The following is a 27,081-nucleotide window of genomic DNA, read 5'->3' as shown; positions in this document are numbered from 1 at the left end:
AAGCTACATGTCTATTCTCGTCTATTCTCTAGCTACATGTCTATTTCATCTCTATATATAAGAAATATTTTCCCCCATTGGTTAAATACACCACATGCTTTTTCTTATTACACCAACAGCAGAAGGCAATTCAGACAAGACAGTCTTAAAAGCAAATCAGTTACAAATACGAGAAGAAACAAGACATGCATTGTTGTCTCCTATCCACAAGCTGAATGACAAGGAAGAAGTGGGCATTCATAGGCGTCAGGACTAAACTGATAGGTAGTGCGATTATGTGTTGCCTCTAAACCAAGGGCAGATCAGAATTGTTCCCTGGACCTAACACTGCAGTATGTTTCTGGAGAAATCTCCAAATTGTGGGAGACCTGTCAAGCTCATTTTCTCTAATGCAGTTACCAACGGCCAGTCCCAGGACACATATTTTCCTCACCTAGTCCCAAGAGGCATAATTAGGTCTTGAGACAGGACATCAAAACCAACTCTACAACCTTACCTCCCAATTGCTTGGTAGCTCTGACAGTGAAAGTGGACAAAATGTACCCAGTCCTCAGATTGATTTCCTCTAATCTCAGGCCGTTTGCTCTGGTTACTGAAGACACAACCACACACATCCTCCTCAATCTTCCATACCTCTCACTACCACCTTTGGCTGTATCTTCCATTCAGAAAGGATCCTTCAAAGTCTTAAAAGCAAGTAATTTTTAAAATAAAGGTAATCACCTATTTGGCTTTCCAAAGGCCCCTGATAATTGAGCTAAGACTCTTGAAGCTACTTTCAAGAGTGTAACTTTAGAGTTTAACATTTTCATAGTACTCGCTAAATCTCTTAGTCTTTCTCTCCCTCTCTCCTTTCTCTTCCAGTCTATACCCCTCTGTGTTTCTTCCATTCATCAGTCATGGTCATATTAGTTGTAATACTTTAGAAGTAAATATCAAAATACTTTAAGCTTTAAATGAAAAAACTGAGTTTTTAAGACCCCTGTGGCTTTCAAATAATCTTTTTCTCCTGGAAGAGTGTTACCTACAATAGAAAAATTTCTACACATTCTTCTGTTCATTCTCCTTCCCAATGCTCCCATTTATGTAACCCGCAAGCATTTACTAAATAAATATCTACTATGTGCCAGAAGCTATGATAGATCCTGGGATAAACACAAAAACATGGTCCCTGTCCTTAAGGAACTCTTACCTCATAAGAGACCAGAGTAAGCCAACACTACCAGGAGGTTACATGTACCAGTTAACCTTCTGTACTACTACTTAATACTCATTAAACCACCATGAAGTGGATAAAGCTGAGAAACCTAGGGCTCAGAAGGGGTTAATTTGTACAAATTCATAAAACTCACTAGTATAAATTAAATAATTTATACTAATTATAAGTACAAATAACTATAATTTACACTGATTATAAGTACAAATAACTATAATTTATACTGATTATAAGTATAAATATCCTTTTACACTATTCCATTGAGGCAGGTGCATGGTAGATATGTTAAAACTAAAATGAAACAGCAGATAACATTTACTGTATACTACCATGTGCCAGGCACTGTTCCAAGAGTTTCATACAGTTTGTCTTATGATTCTGTGAGACAGGTTTTTTTTAATAACCTGAAAATAAGTTTAATCTATTAAAAGGAGTAAACGGCATAACATTTCTTTAAGACATAAAGCTCAAAAGGGGGACAGGTAAAGACACTAAGTACAAAAGTATAGACAGTTCTCACTCAAAAGAAGAAAAAAATTGCTTGGTAGGATCTGAACACTTCCTCAACATCTAAACTGAAAAAGATGATGCAAACACTGTCTAATTAGACCACTTTATTTTAACTGCTCTCTCTAAAACCTCAACATCATATATTAGAAGGAATTACAAGTTAGAAGAAATTGTAGCTGACCAGTCACTCAACTCTTTGTGGGGAGAACTGTCAATTTTTCAAAAGACCTTTTTTTTACTTTTTGAAGCCAATCATCATAATGGCTACCTTTTGAGGAAAGTAACCATTACCTCAACAGCTGCTGCAGCTCCAAAGCTCTACAGAAATGGGATTTGGGGGAGTTAGTCTAGCTGTAGAAAAGCTAGGGGTCTTGTCTTGGAGCTGTGTTAATACAGCAAGCACGGTATGTATATTGCATGTTACAGATCAATAAACATGGCAAGACTTTCTAAAAATGCTTTTTATTCACACTTTACTTAAGATTAAGAAACCTCAAAAACACCAAAGTGTGGTAGGGGTGTAGCAGGGGAGACACAAAAGAAGAGACAGGAAGGGGCTGAGACCCTAAGCTCCAGAAGAGGTATGTGATAAAATGAGTGGGATAATAAATTCCTTGGTGAAGTATGTTTTTTAACAACAAAAAAATTGAAGATGAATGTTTATCCTAGCATGGTAAAATGTGTGGTATGAAGGCAGCACCCACTGGTTTTGAGAGTCTATTAATCTGTGAATATCTGATCTCACTCAATTATAACTAAAGAAATAATTTCTAGTATTCAGAAATTTGAAAATTTACCAAAAATGTGCTTTAAGAGCACAAGATTATTTGCAAGTCAATCACCTCAAGAACACTAAATAATTGGTTTTCTTCAGAGGAATCATGCAAATGGCAGAATGAATCATTGAAAGAGTCAGGAGAGGACTGAGGTGCTTCACAGGGTGCCAGGGGCATATGGCTTTCAGAGTGGTCATCTCCGTACTTTATAAACTCTCTCTGTAAAAAGAACATAATGTTCTTGATTTCATAACAAAAGACCTAAAATATATCCAAGAAAAGTGAATTTGATAATGTAAAAGTCAGAAGCCAAAAGTAATCAAATAGAATAACTCAGGTGTTGTCAGTGAGCCAACCAACATCTACTGAACTCTCATAGAAGTTACAAAAAAAGAGACACCGTCTTCCTCTTTAGTAATTTGCAATCTTGAGGATCTCAGATGATTTATTCCATTTCAGGGGACAAATTCTCTGGCAGCTTTGATGAAACCATTTCTCAATTGTAATCAATAAAGAAGCCTGAGAATTTTAGAATCAAGCGGGACTAGAGAAGCCCTTCAGTCAGGCTCTGAATACAAGGAAGACTTCTTCATCTCCTCAACAAAGGTCACCCTGCACCTTACACTGAGCGCCTCCCTGTATAGACTTTGTAAACTCTCTCCTAGTGTTCTCTGTAAGGAGTCTGTCTCACTGTTGGTCAGCTCTAAGAGTGGATTAACGGCAATAATGCAAATATATTTAAAATGTAAAATATACGGAGATATACATATTATAAATACATTTCCTATGAATTTTAACTTTTCTTAGTTTTTAACAGCATTCCAGTATCTTAAAGTTATTTTTAATATTAGCTCTGTTATCAAGCATAATAGCCATTTAGCTTGCTCTGGGCTCCCTGGATTTGACAAGCACAGAGCTGAAGGACTGAGCGCTTGATTGCACCCCAGTAGAGACCTTCTGGGCCCACTTTTCAACACTGACAAGGCATCCTACTAAACCATGTTTGCTTCTTTTTTTTTATTGGCCAAATTTCAGAGATTAAAGATTATTTTGCTCACTTATTTTGCTTAACACAAAGAAAATGTTCTTCAAATATATTCAATGAAAGAGGAGTATGCCAAATGCTTTATATGCAGAATTTTCCTAATCTACTCACCAAGAAATGCTTTCAAAGGAAAAACAAAAGAGATTAGTTTAATAAGGCATATTTCTAGTGAACACACAAAAGTTCCTAGTAATCATCAGACTCTTTTCTAAATGCTTCCAAATCTTCATTAATAATATTTTATAATTTTGCTAGAAACTAGTCATGTTTATTCATCTTAATTCCTAGAATTCATTCCCTTTTTAACAATTAAGGCACTATTTGCTCATATGGCTTATCTCTGCGTATCTTATCTTCATGACTGCTTAAAAATAAAGAAAAATTTACTGACAGTGGCTTTGAGTTTATGTCTATAAATCATTTTGAGTTAGATTAAGTAGCCAGATGTTCACTTAAAGCAAATAAAAGGTAACTATTAACCATAGCAGTAGCTATCCATAGGCAAAGTTTTAATGCTTATTAATAACTATAATTCTGTATTCTTTATATTCATGTTTATTTGAAAATGCATGTCATATTTAGAAACTAAAATTTTGAAAATAATCCAGACTCTAATGATCTCTTGCACAGATGAATAAATAACTGCATAATTACCAAACAAATGTAACAAAATCATGTGTTTCTTTTGCAACATTCATGATTTCCTTAATCAGGTTATAAACCTTTTTTTAAACAGGGTTCTTACCTCCCCAGCCTCAAGAACTATTCATTCATAATAAATAAAGTCCTTTAGATTAGTCTATTTTATATTATCTATGAAAAAGTAAAAAACTCACTGCCTCAGAATCTTTAGTAAGATATTCTTGGTAAAGATGTGCACATGCAGATACCATCATGCATTGCTTAGCCACAGCGATACATTCTCAGGAATACATTTTGCAAACTTCATAGAGTGTCCTTACACAAACCTAAACGGTACGGCCCACTACATACCTAAGCTATATGCTATAGCCTACTGCTCCTAGGCTACAAACCTGTACAGCATGTTATTGTACTAAATACTGTAGGCAACTCTAACACAATGGTATTTTTGTATAAACATGGCTAAACATAGAAAAGGTACAGTAAAAATGCAGTATTATAATCTTATGGGACCACCATCCTATATGCAGTCATCCTCCACTGAAATGTCATTATGTGGCACATGGCTGAACTTTATGTTGTGTAAAATAAGATCCTTGAATTCCACTTTATGCACTGTAATTTGTACAGTAGGTGAAAAATAGAGTATCCTCATTCACTTGAATGTCATTAGATTCTTTATAATTTACTTATGTTGACACTATTGTTAAAACTTTATTCTACAGGATAAGGAGGAAATCTAAAATTAAAAGCTTACTGCTAGACTTTTTTGCTGTGTTTTTGCAAACTATTATAAAAGGCTGTACTTCAATTAAAGTTGAAATTGGCCAACTACTGGCAACAAAGAATAATGGCATGTCATATATTTGATGCATTAAATTCCCTTTCTTTTTGTACAATCCTAAATTTCAAGGTTCAAATTATGAACTATGAAAATTTCAAAATGTCTTTCTCTCCTTAACCAGAAACTATAAAGGTGAAATGAGGTAACTAACTCATTTGTACTCATACTACCTAATATGCAAATTACAGTCCTACAGAGGTTTTAATTACACATGTGCCAGGAAAACTTAATTCAGGACAGTCTGGTTTTGTTCACCAATCCAAAATATGTTGATGTCTGTCTCCAACAGAGATAAAATGGGAAGAAAAATTCACATTAATTACTACAATAATGGCTAATGTTTTCTGAGCATGTGCTAATAAGCAGCAGGAATTACGTTTAACTTTTAACAGAAAATAGTTTATCAATTAATCCATACAATAACTCTATGAATTAGGTTTTTGTGAAACCTGACTTGCCAGCTCCAGGCAGACCTCATCAACCTTCCTCTGCACGACTGTGTCTTACATATTTTTCTATTACTGTCTGTATTAATGACATATGAGTATCACTATGGGCAGTAATAGAGGTGTCATAGAGAGAGGTATAATAAGGTCTGTCTGGGGTGGCAAGAATAGTTTCACAAGTATAGAGGGTTTATGGGGTAAGATTAAAAACAAGAACAGTAAACCAGGAAATGTGGCTCAAGCCAAGTCTTCACAGCATAATTTAATTATTTTGTTGGACAATGTAACTTTCCACATTTATTTGAAGCACTCATATTCAAATATAAGCTTAAAATGCAATATTAAGACCAGTGTTTTAATTATCACAATTTGGACTGGTGAGAGTGCCACTCCATTTGCTATGAAGAGTTGCAGATTGGCTTCACTTGAAACGTAACCCCATCCAGAATTAAATCTGGATGATTTAAAAGGATCAGATCAACCTCAAGATTATGGTACTTATTTTTTAAATTCCACATATGTAATACCATCTTTAGAAACTTATCACATCATTATACACTTACACATGTTTTTTGTCCCCTAAATTTATAATCAGACCATAATGAAAAATAAAATGTGTCTTATTTTTTGAATCCCAAGCCACAATGTGCCTGGCCCAATACAGATGCTCAATAGCTACCTAGTGAAATGTATTATAGAATCTGAAACGTGGATTGGCTGCTAAGAAGAGAATAAGAGGAGATTTCAACTTCCGTATCTCCATTCTCCAGGAGAAAGACTCACTAAAGTTTGAAAACTTGAGTCATCAGACAGAAGATGTGAAGGTCAGAGAAAACTGATCAAGCCTCTTTACAGTCTGGGTGAACTACGGCTCCAATGCCTTTCCACTCCTGCTTTAATTCCAGGTTCAAACACGAAGATGCAACTCTGTGAATCAGTAATCCCTCTTCCCACAAATCTGTCTGCCAGGAAAGAGAGGAGACATTAGAGCATTATTAACATGTGGAATAGATATATCCCACGTAATAAGTTTGCATTTCTGTTGATTCCACTGTCACATCTAAGTGTAATTACTCCAAGTTCATCCTTGAGAGTCTGTCAGATCATTTTTCAGACACAAATCAACTTTCGTTTGTTTAGGCTCCCTAGATACATGGAGAGACTCATTTCATTGCAGGTACTGAAAACAATGTTAGACTTCAAAGTATTAATTGAAGTTAAAAATAATACCTATTTTCTCCCAACCACTTTAAAAAGTTTGAAACCATAGAGTAGTGTCAGAAGCAACCCTAGAGAACATTTAATTACTTCCATCCACTACACAAATTTCCTACAACATCCTTGATCCAATCTCAGCTCAAAATTATTCCTTAGGATTATACTGTTTTAGTTGTTATCTATAGATTAAATATTTACTAGATGCCTGGTGTGTACCAGGCACTACACTATTCAATGGTGGAACAGCAATAAACAAAACAGAAAAATTAAAATCTGCCTTCATGGAGATTACACTCTAGTGGAGAGAAAACAATCAGTAAGTAACACAACCATTAAGTGTTTTGGCTAGTGGAAACTGCTATGGAGAAAAATAAAGCAGGGAAAACTGGTGGTGGGGGCTGCAACTTTAAGCCGAATGATCAAGGAAGACCCCGCTAAGAAGAGATGCTTGAGGAAACACAAGAGAGAAAGGGAAAGAGTGCTCCAGGAATCTGGACAGAGGCTTCCCAGCAGAGGAAACTGCCCACAAAAAGGCCTGGAAGGATGTCTATTGTGTTCCTAGAGGCGGGGGCAGCTGGAAAAGGAGGGAAGGAAAAGCAGTAGGAAATCAAGTCAAAGAAGAAGTGGGGATGGGGAAAGATCCCATGGGGTGCTGCAGACCACTAGCTTTTACTCTGAGGTGGGGAGCTAATCAGGGGCTTTGGGCAGAGAAGTGGCATAGTCTGATTTATATTTTAAATGAATCATTCTGGCTCTCATGTGTATAAAAAGAAAGCAGAGGGGTCAAGAAAAAGGCAGGGTGAACACGTAGCAGACTCTTGAAATACTCCAAGTGAGAGATGGGTGGCATTTGGGATCAGGGTGATTGCAGTGGAAGTGATAAGAAACAGATTTCAGTTATAATTAGGGCCTAGATTCAAAGGATTTCCTAGCCGACTGGATAAGGGGCACATGAGGTAGTCAAGGACAACTCCAAGGCTTTTGGTGCAAGCCCCAGGAGGAATGCTCTGACCTGCTAAGCGGGAGATGGTGGACAAAACAGGGAAGTCGGGTGCAAGCATCTGGAGATCAGGAGACAGGTCTGGGCTGAAATCTAGATTTGGGAGTTCTCAGCAACACAGAAGGTATTCCAAGCCATGAGACAAGATGAGATCCCCAAAGAAGTAAATGTAGAGAAGAGGAGAGCTCTGAGGCTGGCCCAAATTAAGAGGTCTGGGAGATGAAGAGGAATCTGCAAAGGAGATGGGGGAAAGAGCAGCCTACAGAAAAAGCTGGGAGAATATGGTGTCCAAAAGCCAAAGAAAATGGCCCATAAAGACATGATTTACTTGTGTCAAATGCCTTTGGTAGGACAAGTAGGACTGAAGACAGTCCTTGCACTGAGCAACACAGAGGGCACAGTAAAGTTGACAAGAGCAATGCCAGTGGAGTGGTAAGGATGAGAGCCTGTCTGGATAGGGTTCAGAAAAAAAGGGAAGAGAGGAACTACAGAGAAGGAATATAGGCAACTGTTTTATGTAAAATAAAGGAGACAAACAGGATAGTAACTGAAAGATAAAGTGGGGCAGAAACAGAAATTTTTAAGACTGCAAAAATAACAGCATGTGTCCATGCTTATGGGAATAACCCAGTAGAAGAAGAAATTTTATGAGACAAAAGAGAAAGAGCTGGAATGCCAGCTTTGAATAGGAGACAGGGAGAGGCCTTAGCCAGTTCATCTATAGAAACAGGAAGAAGACGCATCTGTGCAAGGCCCAGGCAGGAACAGCTGAGGAAACCCAAAAGAGAGAAGGGAGTGTGGGATGGGAGCCCATAGAAGCTCTCATTCTCAGCCATAAAGTAAGCAAGACACTTTCCTGAGATACATACAATAGTAAGATCCCAGAAATGTACTTCATATATCATGACACCTTGCTAATTCATGCAATGAGTTAAAAATCTGGGGGGAAAAATACACCCACACCACTATTATATGATTAGATTGCAACATTTTTGTCATTATTTCCTAAAAATGTCCTTCCATAGAATAAGAAGTAAAATCTAATTTGGAAAAAAGTATCTTGCTACAGTGTTTTGTTATGTGTGTGTCTGTGCCTTTTAAAACAAAAATCTGTGTGAAGTAAAATAATGATCTAAAGGGAAGAGTAAAAAAATAAAATGTAAAAAAGGCCCTGTGCTATATGTAAACTAAACATACACCTTTATTCCTTCTTCCAAACTCTATGTCCAGCTGTAATTTTTTAGGTAGTTGCAATCAATATGTCCATACAAGTAGGTTCTATTCTTTGGGCTTAATATTTGCAGGATATGTGTATCTAAGGTCTACACATTTTTGTGTTTAATGTCAATGTGATGTGGTCTAACTAATCATTTCCCAATTACTAGGCACTTGGAGGTTCCTCCTAGCTTTTTAAAATTACATATTGCCTATCTATAAATACCTTTAAACAAAATGAGTTTTTCTTTATTTCCTTATATTACAATCCCTCAAGTGAAATTTCCAGATCAAAGAATTATTAGCAACTTTACAAATGAACTGCAAGAGCACAGTATATAATACATATTAGTAATTCAAAATAAACTTGTTGAATGAAGAAAAATGAATGAAGCATGTTAAACATGTCAGCTTTTTATCTAGAATATTCTCTATAGAAAATTATTGCAATTTATTTTACAAGCAGAAAATCATATTTTCCTAGGCAACAACTTAGCCTGAGTTTTGCTTAGTTTTTTGGGGTTTTTCTGTTTGTTTTTTTCTTGAGATGGAGTCTCGCTCTATCGCCCAGGCTGGAGTGCAGTGGCACGATCTCAGCTCACTGCAAGCTCCACCTCCCAGGTTCATGCCATTCTCCTGCCTCAGCCTCCTGAGTAGCCCGCCACCACGCCTGGCTAATTTTTTTTTTTTTTTTGTACTTTTTAGTAGAGATGGGGTTTCATCATGTTAGCCAGGATGGTCTCGATCTCCTGACCTCATAATCCACCCGCCTCAGCCTCCCAAAGTGCTGGGATTACAGGCATGAGCCACCGCGCCCGGCCAGCCCTGAGTTTTTAATTTGCTAATTTAGTAAGTATCGTGTTCTCTTAATTTTCACCTGTAATTAGTAACAAGGTTTAACACTTTCCCAAGAGTCTATTTACTAACTGTATTTTTCTTGTTGTATACAGTCTATTCAGTATAATTTGAGGATAAATATATTTTCTTTTAAGTAAATAAATTTACCATAATATTTTTCCAATCTGTTGCCTTGCTTTTAAAATCTCTGCTTTGAGGTTTTAAAAATTATAATAAAAGATGTCATCAATATAGATAAGAAAAAAACAAAAAAAAATTAGAGACTCTTAAATCAATATACTAGAGAATATGAGACCTAAATTTCATTTACATTATTTTAAATTCATATTCCTATTTCCTCTTCTCAGTTACTTCGTTCTTTTCCCTCTTATTTGCTCAATACTAAACTCTTCCAAACAGTTGGATCTATCACTGGAATTCTGATTCTGTTCCATTCATCCTATACTGGTTTTAATAATATATACAGTATACCCTATACATTATATATATATTATTTCTTTGCATTAATTTCTTCTGTCTATAACTACTGTCTTACTACTGTTCCCTCAATCTGATTACAATCATTTTGTGAAATTCTAGAAAGTATCATCTTGGGATTTTCATTGCTAGCACATTAAATACTAATACTAATTTACGAAACATTATAGTGACTATATTTCGCTTTCACAATCAAAAACTGGATTTATCATATAATAGAAAGGTGGGGCGCACACTGGTTCTTGATCAGATTTAAATCTCAGCACTGTTACTAACAGTGCTAATTTCCCTAATTTCTCTACACTTCCTTTAATTCATACTTAAACTAAGGAAAATACCAATGTTCCTACTTACTGAGGTGAATGCAAACATATACACCTATAGGCATAAAGAATGAGCTTTGTTTTAGAGCCTACTTTTTATAATGCCTCTGTTAAGCTGCTAAAAAGCATTATATCAAAGGAAATGAAGATAATATATTTTCACAAAGAATGTATTCTAGGGAACAAAATGACATACTCCTAGAAGTAAAATTTAGTATTTTATTAGAACTTCCAAAAAGCTTACTCTCAAGGGGCATGACAAATGACTCCAACAGTTTTAGTTTTGTGTGTGTTTAGCAAAAACAAATAGGACTACATCAAACTTAAAAACTGTACATCAAAAGACACAATAAACAGTGAAAAAGCAACCAATGGAATGAAAGAAAACATTTGCAAATCATATATCTGATAGGGGGTTAATATTCAGAATACATAAGGAACTTCTACAACTCAACAGCAACTGCAATAAACCAATTAAAAATAGGTAAGGGACGTGAAAATACAATAAACAATTTTCCAAAGAAGATATACAAATGTATAAATGGCCAACAAGCCTATGAAAAAATGTTCCACATCACTAATCATAAGAGAAATGTAAATCCAAACCACCATATCACTTCATATCCATTAGGATGGCCACTGTCAAAAGAAAAGAAAACAACAAATGTTGGTGAGAATATTGAGAAATTGGAACCCTGTATACTGCTGGTAGCAATGTAAAACGCAGCCACTATGGAAAATGGGATAGAAGTTCCTCAAAAAATTAGAAATAGAACTACTACATGGTCCAGCAATCTCAATTCTGGGTATATATCCAAAATAATTCAAAGAAGGACCTCAAAGAGATGTATGCACTCCCATCTTCATTGCAGCATTATCCACAACAGCCAAGAGGGAGAGACAACTCAAAGGTCCATCAACAGACGAATGGAGAGATTAAATGCCCTATATATGTGTATATATATGTATATATGTGTGTATATATGTATATATGTGTATATATGTATATATGTGTGTATATATGTATATATGTGTATTTATTTTTATATGTGTGTGTATATATATTTGTGTGTGTGTATATATATACACACATATACACAATGGAATATTATGCAGCCTTTAAAAAGAGGGAAATTCTATCATATGCTACATCATGATGAACCTCAAGTGAAGTAAGCCAACAAAGGACAAATACTGCATGATTCCACTTACGTGACGTATTCAAAGCAGTAAAAATCATAGAAACAGAAGGCAGAAAGGTGGATTGCCAAGGGATAGGGAAGAGAGGCTGGGGAATTTGTGTTTAATAGACACAGTGTTTCAGTTTTGCAAGATGAAAATGTTCTAGAGATGTGTTGTGCAACAATGTGAATATACCTAACAATACTGAACTGTACACCTTAAAATGGGTTAAGAGTATAAATGTTATGTGTTCTTTACCACAATAAAAAAATAAATCTATACTAAAACAAACAAAAGTAATGTCCACATGACATATCATAGTAAAGAACAATTATGCTAGTTTCAGGGAGGAGTGAGTGAGTGAGTGTCACAGACTGGTTGAGCACAGGCTGGGAAGCCAGACCTCTTGGGTTTGAACTCTGGCCCCACCCAGTAGCTTTGTGATCATGAGAAAGTTACTTCAATTCTTTCTGCCTAAATATCCTTATCTTAAAATAAAGGTAACCGTATTATCCCCCTGGGTTATTATGAAGACTATGTGAATTAGCATGTGCAAAATGTTTAGAAGTTAAGCATTCAACAAGTCTTAAGTACTACGTCCAGAGTGTTGGCCGCTAAGCTGATGGCCAATCCACACCCTGCCAAGAGGATGGACTGCCTAGACTCCTCCCAGTGTAGCAGCAGGGTGGCGCTAAAATCAGAAGAACACTGGTGCCATTGCTCGCTGGTGACCAGCTGTCATGGTGCTTGGCCCTGCTGTGAAACGATGCTCCTGCCACGTGGCCTTGGACACATGCTGCAGACCGCACCATTTCAAATGGTGGCCTTTAATGAAAGGCCTAACTAGAAAGTATGTAGTACTCTCAACTTGAGTTTAGAAGTACCCGTAAAACTTTTTTCTCTCTTTCTACAACCAGAGAAATTAAATTTTACATGTGGGAAAAGTGTGAGGTTTTTCTGGTGAGTATGAATTTTCCTCCTGACAATGGAAGTTTTGATACTATTAGAAATAGGTGCTATAAGAAGTGTTGCTACTATTTATTACTCTGATGGGTCACAGGAAAAAGAAAGGTAAAGAAATGGAAAAAGGTGTAGACAAGAAAGATGTACAAAGGAGCCAAGCACAATATGAGAAAAAGAAAAATTAGACTCAGGTGATTTTGGGTAAAGATAGCAACGACTGCTTGCTATTTCAGTTCTCTTAGCAGTTTCTACATCATTAAAGGTGTTCAAAAAGATGTTAGTGTGAAGTCAGTTAACTTTGAGTGTGTTCTTACTTTAAGTTTATAATCCATAAGAGGGCAAAATGGATGAATGAAAAAGCACAATGTTTTCCAAGGGAGTCACGTGAACAATTTCACATAACTCACGTTAACAGACTTACGTTATCTTACTGACAACTCACTTGAAGAGGGTGTTGCTATACTACTAGGCAAACACAACTAGATCATAATCCTCACTATAACTGCAGTGTCAGTCCCTAGGCTGCCAGACAGAAAAGGGGAGGGAACAAAGCTGTTAATGTGTATAAAACAAGGAAATACAAGAAGTCAAAGGAGGCTTTATGTGTCAGTTTCACACCAGTAGGGAGCATAAATCCAATACAGAATTCCTGCCTTCAAAAACAACCAAAAAGACAGAAAGTGGGGAGTAGTGGAAAAAAAAATTTGAGTACCTCCCCCCAAAACTGCATTTTAGCTGATTAACTATTTGAAAATTAGGAGCTTCCGCCCAACTATGCTTACCTTAAATGACATTCTTTGTTGACACTGATCTCAACATTGCATTTTTTTGATCAAACAAGATTTTACATTTCATTTGCACTGAGGAAGAATTCAAAGTGCTGTTTGAAAAAAAATGTGGTATTTTTAAAAGTATTACTCAACAGGCCATAATATACTAATTACAAGCTGCAATTTACAGCTACAAATTGTGTTCAAGTAGAGGGAGTCCAGAAAGAGGCTGACACAGGAGAAACTGATGTAAATCTAAGATTAATTCAACGAATCCCGTGCTGTATAAATTAGTATGTCAATTCTCAGGAAAGGTTTTGAATACTGGTGACTATCAAATTTAGAGACTTCTTGATATTCCCTACACAGGCCCTAAATCACCACTTATAATAAGCAGTAGAATAAATGCCAACACCAGGGAGAAAGGGCTAATGGGTATGCTTTTTCACTGACTGTGTACATGCTAATAGTGTTAACAGTACTATGCTCTTGTACTTTGTGTTTTCTAGACAATTTCTTGTATGTTATGCATGGGAGATACACAATGATAGAAAATAAATAAAGCAAATGAGCAAACTCATATTCTTCAATCCTGTTGTAACTAACCACACTTAAAAACCTTGATTATAGGTACAATACTGCTAAACAAACACCTGAAAATGGGATTGTGTGTAAAGAACATACAAAATAAGATTAACCCTGGGCCGGGCGTGGTGGCTCACACCTGTAATCCCAGCACTTTGGAAGGCCGAAGCAGGCAGATCACCTGAGATCAGGAGTTCGAGACCAGCTTGGCCAACATGGTGAAACCCTGTCTCTACCAAAAATACAAAAATTAGCTGGGTGTGGTGGGCAGGCGCCTGTAATCCCAGCTACTCAGGAGGCTGAGGCAGGAGAATCGCTTGAACCTGGGAGGTGGGGGTTGCAGTGAGCCGAGATCTCGCCACCGTGCTCCAGCCTGGGCGACAAGAGTGAAGCTCCATCTCAGACAAAAAAAAAAAAAAAAAAAAAAAGATTAACCCTGTTAGAATACAATCATTTCTGGGATGGAAAACGTATGTCCTATTTGAAATTCGACTTTTCACGTTTAAAAAGTTCAGATGGTCATGGTAGCAGGCAGCGACAATGGAGAAAGTCTAGTGTCAGGACTCAAGTGGAAGAGAAAAATAAACTAGAGGAACCAAAGATGACTCTGGTGAACCAATAAAAAGAAAAGAAAAGAAAACCCAAAATAATGCCGTATTTAAAACAGGCACGCAGTATTTTTTTTACAACCAGTCAAGAAAACAGAACCCTTAAATCAAAACAAATACACATATCCCTGACTTCTGATACTTAAGGTCTTTTACTATACAATTCATTTAATACCCATTAATAACTACACTCTACTCCTTGCTATCTTCGCCTTTGTCAAAGGTTTCTACTGAAGGGTCCACTGACTCCTTCCATATCAGTAATTCACAGTCACATGCTATGCTTTACCCATCCTGTAGTAGCCATCTCAGCAAATGATTGCTAATACCCAAAATTTCAAAGATATGAGAAGACTTAAGAAAGAAGGTAAAAGAGCTTAAAAGCATAATGGGAAAACAAAAACCCTCACATCTCAGATTCAAGAGATGTTAAATCTGATTACATTACTTACTGTTAAAAACCTCTAAAAGCTCTCCAAATAAACCATATTCAGCCTAATCCCCCCAAAACATTCCAGTCTCATGACCACCTCATCACCACCCTCACTCATCTATGCTTCAAATACTAATTTGATTTTTCTGTGCCCTTACACCAGCTATTAACTCCACCTTAAATGCCCAGTAGGGTAACAGAGCAAAAGACTCAAGGTTGTTTTTTTTTTTTAATCCTGTCTCTGTAATCAGTGACCTTGCCATTTAACTGTTTCCACACCCAACAAAAGGAGACCCATTCCTCAGACTCAGGAAGATTAAATGAGGTAATATGTGTAAAGTACTACCACCAGGTCTCGAACATACTAAAGCACTAAATAAGCACTTTTCTGGCTACATCTACATCATCTGCTGAACACCTACTCACTCTTCAAACCCTACTTTGAATATCCCACTGTAGAACTTTCCTCAATCCTGTGTTCTATGTTTTCCCCTGAAAGAATCAACTGACCACTTACTCTTCTGTGTGTCATCTGGCACTACAGAGAAATGTCTCTTTTAATTGCGTGTTTATGTATCTTTCTAGTCCATTATAAAATGAACACCTCCAGGGTGGGATTTTTATCTAATTACTGCCTGCCCCATATCTGACAGGATCCATAATGGAAGCTTAATTAGCAAGTGTTGAATAGATAATGATTTCATTAAACTATTACAACCAAAACCTTTAGATGCCCTTTCAAATATTTTGATAATGCACTATTTTTGTGGTTTGAAAAGAACAATCCTACCTTAAAGTGCTACCCGACCAGCAATGGAATTTGGATTTTTTTTTTCGTTTTTGCTCACCATTCATTTATTCAACAAGTATCTCCTATGTGGCAGGAATACATCAGTGAACAAAACGAGCAGAAATCCCTGACCCACATGGGCCGTATATTTTACCACAGGTAAACGTGTGGAGGAAAGAAGTTCTTACAGCAAACTTGTCTGAAAAAGGTATCAAAAGCCACATTTTGTTATTCATCAACATTTCCTAAATATCATAAGGACAAAACAACAAATCCCTGACTACACATAAAATTTAACTACTTAAAAAACAATGGCATAAAATTAACCCAGATTGTGTACCAAACAAGCAAACTGATTTAATATCCCTCAAAAAATGCTCATGTTAGGAACCCATTTCCTTGTAGCTTTAAAAAAAGTGATTTTCTTTGTAAGTTTTAATGATTTTATGTGTATAATTACATGCTTTGCATAGATCCTAATTTTAATCCTAATTTGAAGTGGATTTATTTCATTACTGTTTTGTTTTGAATGCGGCCTATTTCAAAGCCTGTTTATGATTTTAAAACATTCTTCATTTTGTAAATGAAGAGGGCTTTTACGAAACTGCCTCAGGGCTTCTATTCTGAGAGGTATGTTTCTGGAAGTGAGATGGGCCACACCAGAACTGAATGGAGAACATATCTAAACTGGGCTTCTCTATTGAACCAACCAGCCCAGAGACCACAGAATGAGGCTGCAAGACAGAGAGGCCTCCACAGCTCTTGCACACCAACACTTCCAATCTGATCTCCTGCTTTGTCCTCTATTGCTGCTTCCACCTATTCCCCAAGTATGCCCTATGCTTTCCTTCCTTTACCCATTTTGCCCCTTGCTTAGAACGTCCTTTCCTCGTTTCTGTTAAAATACTGACATGTCAACATACCATTTCCATTGGTAAGAGCTTCTGGCTTCCCTCTGTTGGAGATAACTGTACCCCCTCTGAATTCATCAGCCATCTCTGATAACCTATCTTATAAAGCTTAGCAAGTTCTACGTTGCTTTTGCCCCACCTTGCTACATTTACTAAAGTATAATACATTCTCCTCACTATTCAGCTCACAACATCTGGAAGGGGACCTTACACAGAACAGGGCTCAATTTGCAGGTCAGATAAAAAGAGTAAACATAATACCCAAGATTTTAACCAATACCTGCCATAGCAAAACACTAGGAAGCTTCATTTAGACAGCTCTGCAAAGCATGATTCCAATTTCAAAATTACAGAAAAGATTCAGGTTGACAGAACAATTCTTGCTACCTAAAATGATGTTATTTCTATGTCAGAAGCAACAAAAAAGGTCCAGATGTCCCAAGCAGACAATGCTGAGAAAAGAATCGTGGTCACTTAAACAGCAGGTTATTTGTTGAAGGGTCCTGAAGGCACAAGTAGTTTCCACACAAATAGGTTTCATTTCAGCTGGATTTTTTGGTCACTTTGGATATTTTTGTGCCAACTTAATATGTTACGGAGAGCTTTGCCCTACCTTTGCTAATTAACAGTACAATAAACAGCAAAAGGAAGGTCACTACTGACAAACTTTGAATATAAAGTGCAGTGAGCTGGGTTTTAGGCTCATGGTTCCCGCATGTGGAGTTGAATATATGGCCTTTGCTTCCCTTCAGAACCCACAGAGAAAGGGTGAAAAGCACAAACATCAAACAAGTGGTGAATACACAGATCAGCAGCAGCCCCAGGTTTAAAGCGCTTTCATCAAGCCCCAGCCATAGGGAAGAAATACTTCAACAGCACCCTAAGGGAAACAAAAAACTGAATTATGAAACGAAACATTAAAAAAGCATCAGCGGTGTGTCTTAGAAAAATTACTAGTGAGATTTAAGTCACAGCCCCCCACTTTCCCTCAAAAGTGCTTTCTAATAATACAGAGCACATTCCAAATAGCTTCCCTCTGCCAAAAACTTGCCAATTGTACCTCCCCTGCTCAGCAACCAGGGTGAAAAAAATTCAACGCCAGGAGAACCTTAATGCCTTCATTTTTTAAGTAAATTCCAAACATTTATCTTGCTGGGCATTTATCCACAGGGGGAGTAGCTCCTAAATGAATTAAGGAAGTGAATATGACCTTTAATAGATAATTTGGTTCCCAACTGGAAAGCAGGAGAGGAAAAACAAAGAGGAGAATGGATAAAAAAGGATTCTAATGAAAAAGTTGGTTAAAACAGAGGAGAATGGAATTTACTTGGGAAAACAATGAAAGCTGAAAGGCAATAGAAAAAGCATAAAAGCAAAAGGAGATGCCATCTAAAGACAAATGCTAGATAAGGAAAGAGGGCAGGGGTAGCTAATAAACCTTTCAGAGTCCAGAATTACTCAACTCTAAATATTATCTCACTGTAACTTGACGATGGTCTAGGTTCCAGGCTGGGAGCCCCAGAAAACGAAAGGGGCTAGCAGTGGAGAGGCAAGGTGGGACAGTGCAGGAAAGCAGAGACCCTCGTAAGCTCAAGAAGCAGCATCAGGTTAGGCTGGATCAAGGAAAGAGCTGGTGCTCAGCTAGGTTTCTGGAAGTGCTGAGAGGCAACAACCACTTGGACTGACTGGTCCGTGGCCTATCAAAGATTCCACGTGGGCTCGAGGGAGACTAGAGTGACACCCCCTCCCCCCCGACCCTCCCACCTCCCGGGAGAGCCTTGGAGGCTGGACCAACAAACAGATGGGCTCTGGAGGCCAGAGAAGTGGAGGATTCTCTGACCCTGGGAGACCAGACGGGGACCCCGATGGGCAAGAGGCACGCAACACCCAGGGTCAAGGGCGGTGACAATGGGATCCCGGGCGCCCTTCACGGAGCCCGAACTCACCGATGCCGAGTCCCACGACCAGGCGGCCGGCGAGCAGTGTCTCCTTGTTGTTGGCCGCAGCCAGCACCGCGGAGCCGGCGGTGAAGAGGGCACTGGCCAGGAGGATGGCAGCGCGGCGGCCGAAGACGCCGTTGAGGGCGCCTCCGGCCAGCGCCGAGACGGCAGCCGCCCCCACCGTGCTGGACACCAGCAGCTCCTGCCACAGCGCGTCCAGACTGAGCTGCCGCTTGAGCAGCAGCATGGCCCCTGACACCACCCCGGTGTCATAGCCAAACAGGAAGCCGCCCAGCGCGGAGAAGACGGCCACCACGTACACGAAGGCGGGGGTCTCGTCCTGCTGGAACTGCCGCCGCGCCGCGCGCTCCAGGTCCCCGACGCCGCCGCCGCCCGCGCCCGCGCTCTGCAGGCTGGTGCTCGATTCGGCGGCAGCCAGGAGGCTGCACTCCCCGGCCGCGCTCGCCGCGTCCGGCTCCTGCTGCTTCCTGCGCCGCTCGCCCATCAGGCTGCTCAGGCTCCGCAGCGTGTACTCCACATTCTCGCTTGCCTTGCGGGACATAGGGCAGGGGCCCGGGGCTGCCCGGGGGTACGCGGCTCCGCGGGCCGGCAGTCTCGGCGAGCTAGACAGCCCGAGCCGGCGGGAGCAACCGCCGCTGCCGCCGCTTTCTTCCTCCCGGCTTCCGCTCCGGCTGCCACGGCAGCAGCCGCCGCCACGGCCGCTCCGGGGAGAAAGTTGCTGCCCGCCGCGCTCCGACGCTGCGGAGTTGGAGCCCGGCGGGTCTCACTCCACACTCACGCCCCGCGCCTGCCGAGCTGGCGCTGCGGAGCGGGCGGGAGGCGGGACCGCGGGTCACGTGCAACCCCGGGCCGGCGGGGCGGGGCCCGGGAAACGTCCCGCCCCCTCCTTGGGCGGGGCCAGGGTCAGCCCGCCCCGGACCCCTAAACCCCGCCCTCCCGGTGGGTGCGACCTCTGACCTAGGCTCCCTCATTTAGGGCTCTGGCAACTGTATGGAATTAACCCTGCCTTCCGAGCTGCAGCGGTGGAGCAAGCCAATGTGGCGATGCCATCAGGCAACAGGCTTCCCGACGGGAAGCCACCCAGAATGTTTGCCGTGTTTGGAGAGGAGGGAGAGAGCACCTAAACCAGCCTCACTGTCCTTCCAGCAGCCTAGAGAGAGGGCTGGAAAAAATATCCTAGAATAGGACCTAGCAAGTACCCTTCCTTTTATAGTATTGTGACATTACCCAGCGTGGTCTACTTCCCTGGCATTAAATGTGTTTGTTCTGGAGCAATTCAGGGCTGCATGCTCCCATTTCTATAGCTAGTTTCCACTCTCATCGCCAGTCCCTCCTCAATTTATGCTTATTTTAAAGGAATGGTACATTTGATTCTTTGAGGACAGAGATAACATATCTCTGTGGTGAATCCCAAACCCTCCTTCCGTAGATCCCCGACCTGTAAAAGAAAATTCACATATATGCATTCCACTCATGTAACGGGTAATTCCCAGAAATAGAAAGAAAACTCAAGACCCTGATTTATGATTCGGCAGGCAGTCTCCATTTCCCCGCCCCAACATGCTAACCAAAAGGTAGGATAGCTTCTCTCCTGAGAATCCCCACTGTTGCCCTCCATGAGGCACTGTTTTAACAGCCTCATTTACTTGAAACAAAGCAAAGATAACGTTATTTGCAACCAATTTTTTAAACTGTTGAGTGAATTAACAGTTGTTGGTTCATTTGGGGTTTGTTTCCCCCTTTAATTTAAATGTTTTTAAAATATACAGTTGCGCATCAGGGGCTAAAGATAGTTTGTTTTGTTTTGTTTTTGAGACAGATTCTCGCTCTGTCGCCCAGGCTGGAGTGCAGTGGCGCTATCTCGGCACACTGCAGCCTCCGCCTCCCAGGTTCAAGCGATTCTCCTGCCTCAGCCTTCCTAGCAGCTGGAACTGCTAAAGATGTTTTGTGCCTCTAATTTGCTTTCATTCTTCAGGCTGAGGGCAAAAAGTCAAGCATCATATGATTGTATTCCTACAATTCCACTGCTCTTTTATTTCCCTTATTTGAGCAAAAGCTTTCTTAGCCTGGGGCCTATTTTTCATGCAGCTATAACTTTTTTCCTTTCAGACAAAAGGATTTTGTCATTCCTGTTTCAGTAAAAACTTATATTAGAATTTGTCAAAACTGCTTTCGTTTTGATTATCAGTCACGATTATCTCTACAATATAGTACTTTCCTTGCCAGCAACAAGGAAAAATAAACTAATGAAGCCAGAGGGCTTAACTATTTAAATGTTATCGTCTGGCTTTAAAGCAAGGCTCTACCGTCATTCCCAGGCATCAGTTAAACAGAGAGAGCCTTTAGATCTGCAGCAATGAACTCTTTAATATTCAGACCTCGGACAATATTGCAGGTGAGAGCGCGCCTTTTCCGCGGCATGCTACGGTATAGTAAAACTGCGCCCCCTGGTGGTGAGCCAATTCCCACGGCTTCTGAAGAGAAGGGCTCCGCAGATGAGAAGCATCTGGTTCTTTGACAGTTCCCTCTTGCTGAGATGAAAATAAACTACTTTTTGTCTCAGCTGGTGCAGTGAACGTCTTGGTTCCTGAGCATTCCTTGCTTGAAATTCAGCTTTGGGGTCATAGAACAAGAAACTACTTTAAAAATTCTGTTCCGTATTAGGACAGTTATGTATCTGCGGTCAGGTTACATTTTAAAAGAAATGTGATGTGAAAAAAAAGGCATCGGAGGCCGGGCGCGGTGGCTCACGCCTGTAATCACAGCACTTTGGGAGGCTGAGGCGGGTGGATTACGGGGTCAGGAGTTCAAGACCAGCCTGGCCAACGTGGTGAAACCCTGTCTCTACTAAAAATACAAAAGTTAGCCGGGCATGGCGGCACGCGTCTGTAATCCCAGCAACTCGGGAGGCTGAGGCAGAGTATTGCTTGAACCCAGGAGGCAGAGGTTGCAGTGAGCCGAGATCGTGCCACTGCAATCCAGCCTGGGCGACAGAGCGAGATTCCGTCTCAAAAAAAAAAAAAAAAAAAAAAAGCTTCGGAGAGTTAAACAGAATTCTTCTCAGCCTTGAGAGGGAGTCCAGTTCAACTTAGCATCAGCGCGTGAGTCTAATATGGAGTTCCCCAAAGTCGGCCCCAGCTGCGGTTTATGATGAACTGGAAAACCCATGGGCTGAGAATCAAAAGAGATGAATGTCAACACCACCATTGTTTTACCGTAAAACTTTCCACAAACCACAAGATTAGCTTGTGCTTTGCTTTTTTTTTTTTTTCTCATTTGAAGAGCAGATAATGGTGCAGCAACTACTCATTGACGAGAGTAAGTGTTAAAGGGTATTTTTGAAATATAATTAATTGCTATTGCAGGGCAAATTTAATTACAAGAGTCATTGGTTTGCAGTGAGTTCTATAGTTCCAGCTTTGAGGATATTTGCTTTACAACCTCCAGTAACATGTTCCAAAGCAGTCTAACAATAAAGAAAGGCGAAAAGCCCCTTCTCAATCGTCTTTCCCACCATAACAGACCCCTTTGGCCAGAGATAACCACCTCTACCACTTTGAAATGTATCTTTCCAGAACTTTCTCTATGAATTTATATGCATATGTATGTACATGGTAAAATACATATATATGTATTGTTGTTTTATTTGTTTGTTTTTGAATTGTTTTGGATGCAAGAGATAGAAAATCGAGATCAAACTGGTTTAAGCCAAAATAATGGGAAAGAGGGAGTATTTATTGTCTATTGTCTCTGAAAACTCTCTAATAAGTTGGCGTCAAGTGCAGTTGGATAAAGGACTAAAAACACCAGGATGTCACACAGACGTCCATTTCTCCACTCTGCTTCCTACTCCTTAGGCTCCATTCTTAAATTTTATGTGGTGCTCAAAGGGCTGTAGCAAACTCCAAGCCCTATACCTGAGATAGTTTGGATATTTGTCCCCATCAAAATCGCATGTTGAGATGTAATCCCCCGTGTTGAAGTTGAGGCCTGACGAGACTTGTTTAGATCCTGGGGGTGGATCCCAAATGAATGGCTTGGGTCATCTCCTTGGCGATAAATGAGCTCCTTTTGAGTTCGCAGGAGATCTGGTCCTTTGCTTTCACCGTGTGATGTGCCTGCTCCCCCTTTGCCTTCCGCCATGATTGTAAGCTTCCTGAGATCTTTCCAGAAGCAGATGCCAGTGCTGTGCTTTCTGTACAGCCTGCAGAACTGTGAGCCAATTAAACCTCTTTTCTTATAAAATATCCAGTCTCAGATATTTCTTTATAGCAAGAACAGCCTAATATAATATCCTTTTCCACTCATGTCTGAAAGGACAGAAAAAGAGCCTCTTTCTCCAAAGCCCTAGCAAACTTACATTGTATCTAATTGGATTTGTCAGTTGTGGTACCATTCCTGCCCCAGTTACTGCAGCTGGGAGATTACAGTTTGGTGATCAGGCTGGGGCCAATCAACACCCACATCATGAGCTGTGAGTGAAGGTAAATTACATGAGCTTAGACTATAGGAGGTTTTCTCATAAGAAATGTGATGTGCTATTTTGCCAGAAGTCAGGCGAATAAATGCTGGCAATAAAACCAATATATTTGAGTTGCCATAAGTAATTAGTAAGTTAACATGGCATAAAAGCCAAGTAAACCATTTCAAGAAGGAAGAACTGGCTAAGAGAATCAATTATATTACACAGAGATCAAAGAGAATGAAAACTCATGGAAAATCTTTGAATTTTATTATAGAAAGTCAATGAAAGACCAGATGCAGTGGCTCATGCTTGTAATACCAGCACTTTGGGAGACCGAGGTAAGTGGATCATCTGAGGTGAGGAGTTCAAGACCAGCCTTGCCAACATTGTGAAACCCCATCTCTACTAAAAATATAAAAATTAGCTGGGTGTGGTGGCGCATCCCTGTAATCCCAGCTACTTGGGAGACTGAGGTAGGAGAATCATTTGAACCCAGGAGGCAGAGGTTGCAGTGAGTCGAGATTGCACCACTGCACTACAGCCTGGGCAACAGAGAGACTCTGTCTCAAAAAAAAAAAAAAAAAAAAAAGAGAAAGTCAATGAACGGTAACTGTGAAGAATCAAAATGTTATTTTGATGGTATTACCTTCATGAAGCCTAGTAATGCCAGAATCCCATCATTTTGATTATTCCTCATCTCTATATGTATAATAAGCAATAGCAGCATCAGAAGAAAGATACTGTATTATTAATAAGTACAAAGGTAAAGTATGGGTCCTATGGCTTAGTTATGAAGTATAAGATCCTTGGGTATTTAGTACTTCCCACAAGAACCTTTCTTTGACTTGCTGTAAGGAGGAGGAGGAAAAAGCTGAAAGGAAGGAGACAAGAATGGAGGGAAATAAGAAAAGATGGTCAGCATACCCCAATGGCCAGTGCCCTGTCTAGATCTGCCACTACAGAGAGACAAGGAGCAGGAAGCACAAGAAAGCATGAGGGATGGATGACCTTTTAACATACACTGACCCTGCCCACTAGTAACTATGACCCGATCAGCAATAGAGCCTGTGACACATCATTATATCATCTCCTCCTCCTTTGGGTAGGGAGAGTTGCAATGCCTCTTTCCCCTCAGAGACTTTTAAGAAAGCAATTTTAATTAAGATGAAATTAGTGGAAATATCAAACATAGGCTGCATTTTCTATAAGTCTCTTGCTAAATGTAATGAAAGAGTAGCTTAAAGAGTTATCAGGATCAAGGGAAAGGGTGTGGATGGGGATTAGGTATGACATGAATTTATTTAGATGCTGAAGTAAAAAGAAATAGTCAATTCAAGAGCTGGAATGATTGATAGGACAAAGTCCCAAAGAAGGCAGAAAGGATATGAGCAAGAACATATGGGGTGAGGCAAGGCTAGCCTAGCCATAGGGAGGAGGAGAGACACTTCTTCCTCTAAGAAAAAAAGGCAAGGAAACAAAAAAGAACATCATCATAAGAAAGAAGATGATATTAATAACAAGAATAGGGAAAGAGTTCTGTTAAATGGGTAATCTTGTGTATTTGGGGGTGAGGGGTGGAGTGAGCCTAGATGTAGTCACAAAGACTCCACTTCATGTCTTCACTATGCTACTTCCTTGTGTAACCTTGGGCAACTTATTCTCTATAAGCTTCAGTTTTCTCTTCTGTAACTGGGAATAACAATACGGTATTCATATTTGGATGATTTCAATTCTAACAGATAATCCACATTCAAACTGTCCTAAACACTACAGAAATACATGGCATGAATCTGAATGGCCAGCTGTTGGGCAACATCGGGAATGGTATGATCAGCTTTTTCCAAAAATGTTATGAAGGAGCCAGGTTCTATCACTTTCTCTACTCTGCTATTCTTAGCATATTGGGTTTGCCCTCCACTGGCTTCCCCCAAAGTGGCAAGAGGACTTCAGCATTTTCAGATATCATAAGTTTCCAATGTATACACATAAGGATAGTACCTAGTTCCTATCCTCAAATGTAATGTCTTTCAGCTAGTAAAATATACACATGACCAAATATAAAAGTAACTAATAATACATAGCACAATGTACTAAATGATTGCTACAGGGAAAAAAAAAACAGAGTAGTTGAATTTTGGTTGTGGAGTGTCAAAATATTCTTTATTGACCCAGATGAATACCTACAAATGATCAAAGTTAAAAAGAAACAAAAAAGAAAACCCAATTTGACTTGTCAATTCAAGGAATGCTCTCATTAAGCAGGATTGAGTGATCTGAAATGAGAACAATGGGAAGTATTTGTTTCAAAGTAGACTCACTAATGAAACTAACAACTCACTTTATTTCACTAAGATGTGATTAATTTGGTTTGAGACTGGTTCTTCAGGCAGTTTCAATGTTTGAGCTAGTTAGTGGAAAATAATTTTATTTTTATTTATTTATTTATTAAATTTTGAGCCAGGGTCTTGCTTTGTAGTCCAGGCTTGAGTACAGCAGTGCCATCACAGCTTACTGCATCCTTGACCTACTAGGTTCAAGCGATCCTTCCACCTCAACCTCCCTCCTGCTTTAGCATCCAAAAGTGCTGGGATTACAGGCATGAGCCACCAGGCCCAGGTGGAAAATACCCTTTAAATTGAACTTGTAACATGATGAGCTCCTTACTGATCACTCTGTTTTAAACAATTTTATATATTTTGTTTTGCATTTTGAATCCAAATTGTAAACTCAGTTGTAACACTCACTCTGTCGGAAATTGTAAGTACAGTAGGCATGGTACCACTGTGACCCTACTTAGCCAAATTGAATGAATTTATCAAGTTAAAACTAAGCAAAGTATGCAGCTGAAACAATCAACATATATTTTATAATTGGCTAATGAGTGTTATATAAATTAATAAATTCCTCTTTCCTTATACTCTCAACTCAGAAAAACCAAAAACTTTTAATTTGATAAAACAAATTGTGTAACTCATTGTCCAAATAATGTTGCATGGCATGAACAAACACTGTTTGGAAAGATACTTTTGTCTTCCCCGTCAGTAGTATTTACACATGCAAAATAAAATGATCATTTAAATTAACTTGTGCAAAAAACATTTCAGCAAGAGTGGCCAACCTCAATATATCCAAAAGCATGCTATTGTAATTTCCCTCCAGATTCTCTCTCACAATTTTTATAATGTTGATATGGGTTGGCTCTGTGTTCCCACCCACATCTCATCTCATAATGTAATCCCCTCATGTTGAGGGAGAGACCTGTAATCCCCACGTGTCAAAGGAGGGAGGTGATTGGATCATAGGGGCAGTTCCTCCCATACTGTTCTCATGAAAGTGAGTTCTGATGAGATCTGATGGCTTTATAAGTGTTTAGAAATTCCTCCTTCATGCTTCTTTTTCCTGCCACCTTGTGAAGAGGTGCTTGCTTCCCTTTCTGCCATGATGGTAAGTTTCCTGAGGCCTCCCAAGCCATGCAGAATGGTGAGTCAATTAAACCTCCTTTGTTTATAAATTACACAGCCTCTGGTAGTATCTTTATAGCAATGTGAAAACGGACTAATACAAATGTATACCATGGAACATTTTTATACCTAGAATACACTGAACCACCTTTGGGTAATGCTGAAGTTGCTTTCACATTTGATTTTCATGCTAAGAGTCAATAAATGTGAGACAGAGATCCTTTGGAGCATTCACTACTCTCTTCCTGTGATTTTCTTAAACTGGGAATTCTTTTAGAAAACTTATCTTCATAGGTGCAATTAGAGAGGTTTGATCTACAACTTGGCCTGCAATTAAAGAGTGTCCTTAGTAAATGAGAGCAAGGCCTGTGTTTGCTTTGTT

The 27,081-nt window shown here is 39.5% G+C and overlaps 1 protein-coding gene across 1 annotated transcript in view; it reads right to left on the bottom strand.

Moving 5' to 3' along the window:
* The window catches only part of SLC2A13 (solute carrier family 2 member 13), a 339,724-nt gene extending 320,074 nt beyond the window's left edge, over positions 1-19,650 (bottom strand). Inside the window, exon 1 of the mRNA XM_034936026.4 lies at positions 18,759-19,650. Within this exon, the coding sequence (XP_034791917.1) occupies positions 18,759-19,314 (556 nt within the window). The 5' untranslated portion in view covers positions 19,315-19,650. The remainder of the gene's footprint in view (positions 1-18,758) is intronic.
* Between the last annotated feature and the right edge of the window lie 7,431 nt (positions 19,651-27,081).

The sequence above is a fragment of the Pan paniscus genome, chromosome 10 (assembly GCF_029289425.2).
Source record: "Pan paniscus chromosome 10, NHGRI_mPanPan1-v2.0_pri, whole genome shotgun sequence".
In the NCBI taxonomy this organism is placed as follows: Eukaryota; Metazoa; Chordata; class Mammalia; order Primates; family Hominidae; genus Pan; species Pan paniscus.
The sequence above is the reverse complement of the archived record's forward strand: the minus strand, read 5'-3'. Positions and strand labels throughout refer to the sequence as shown.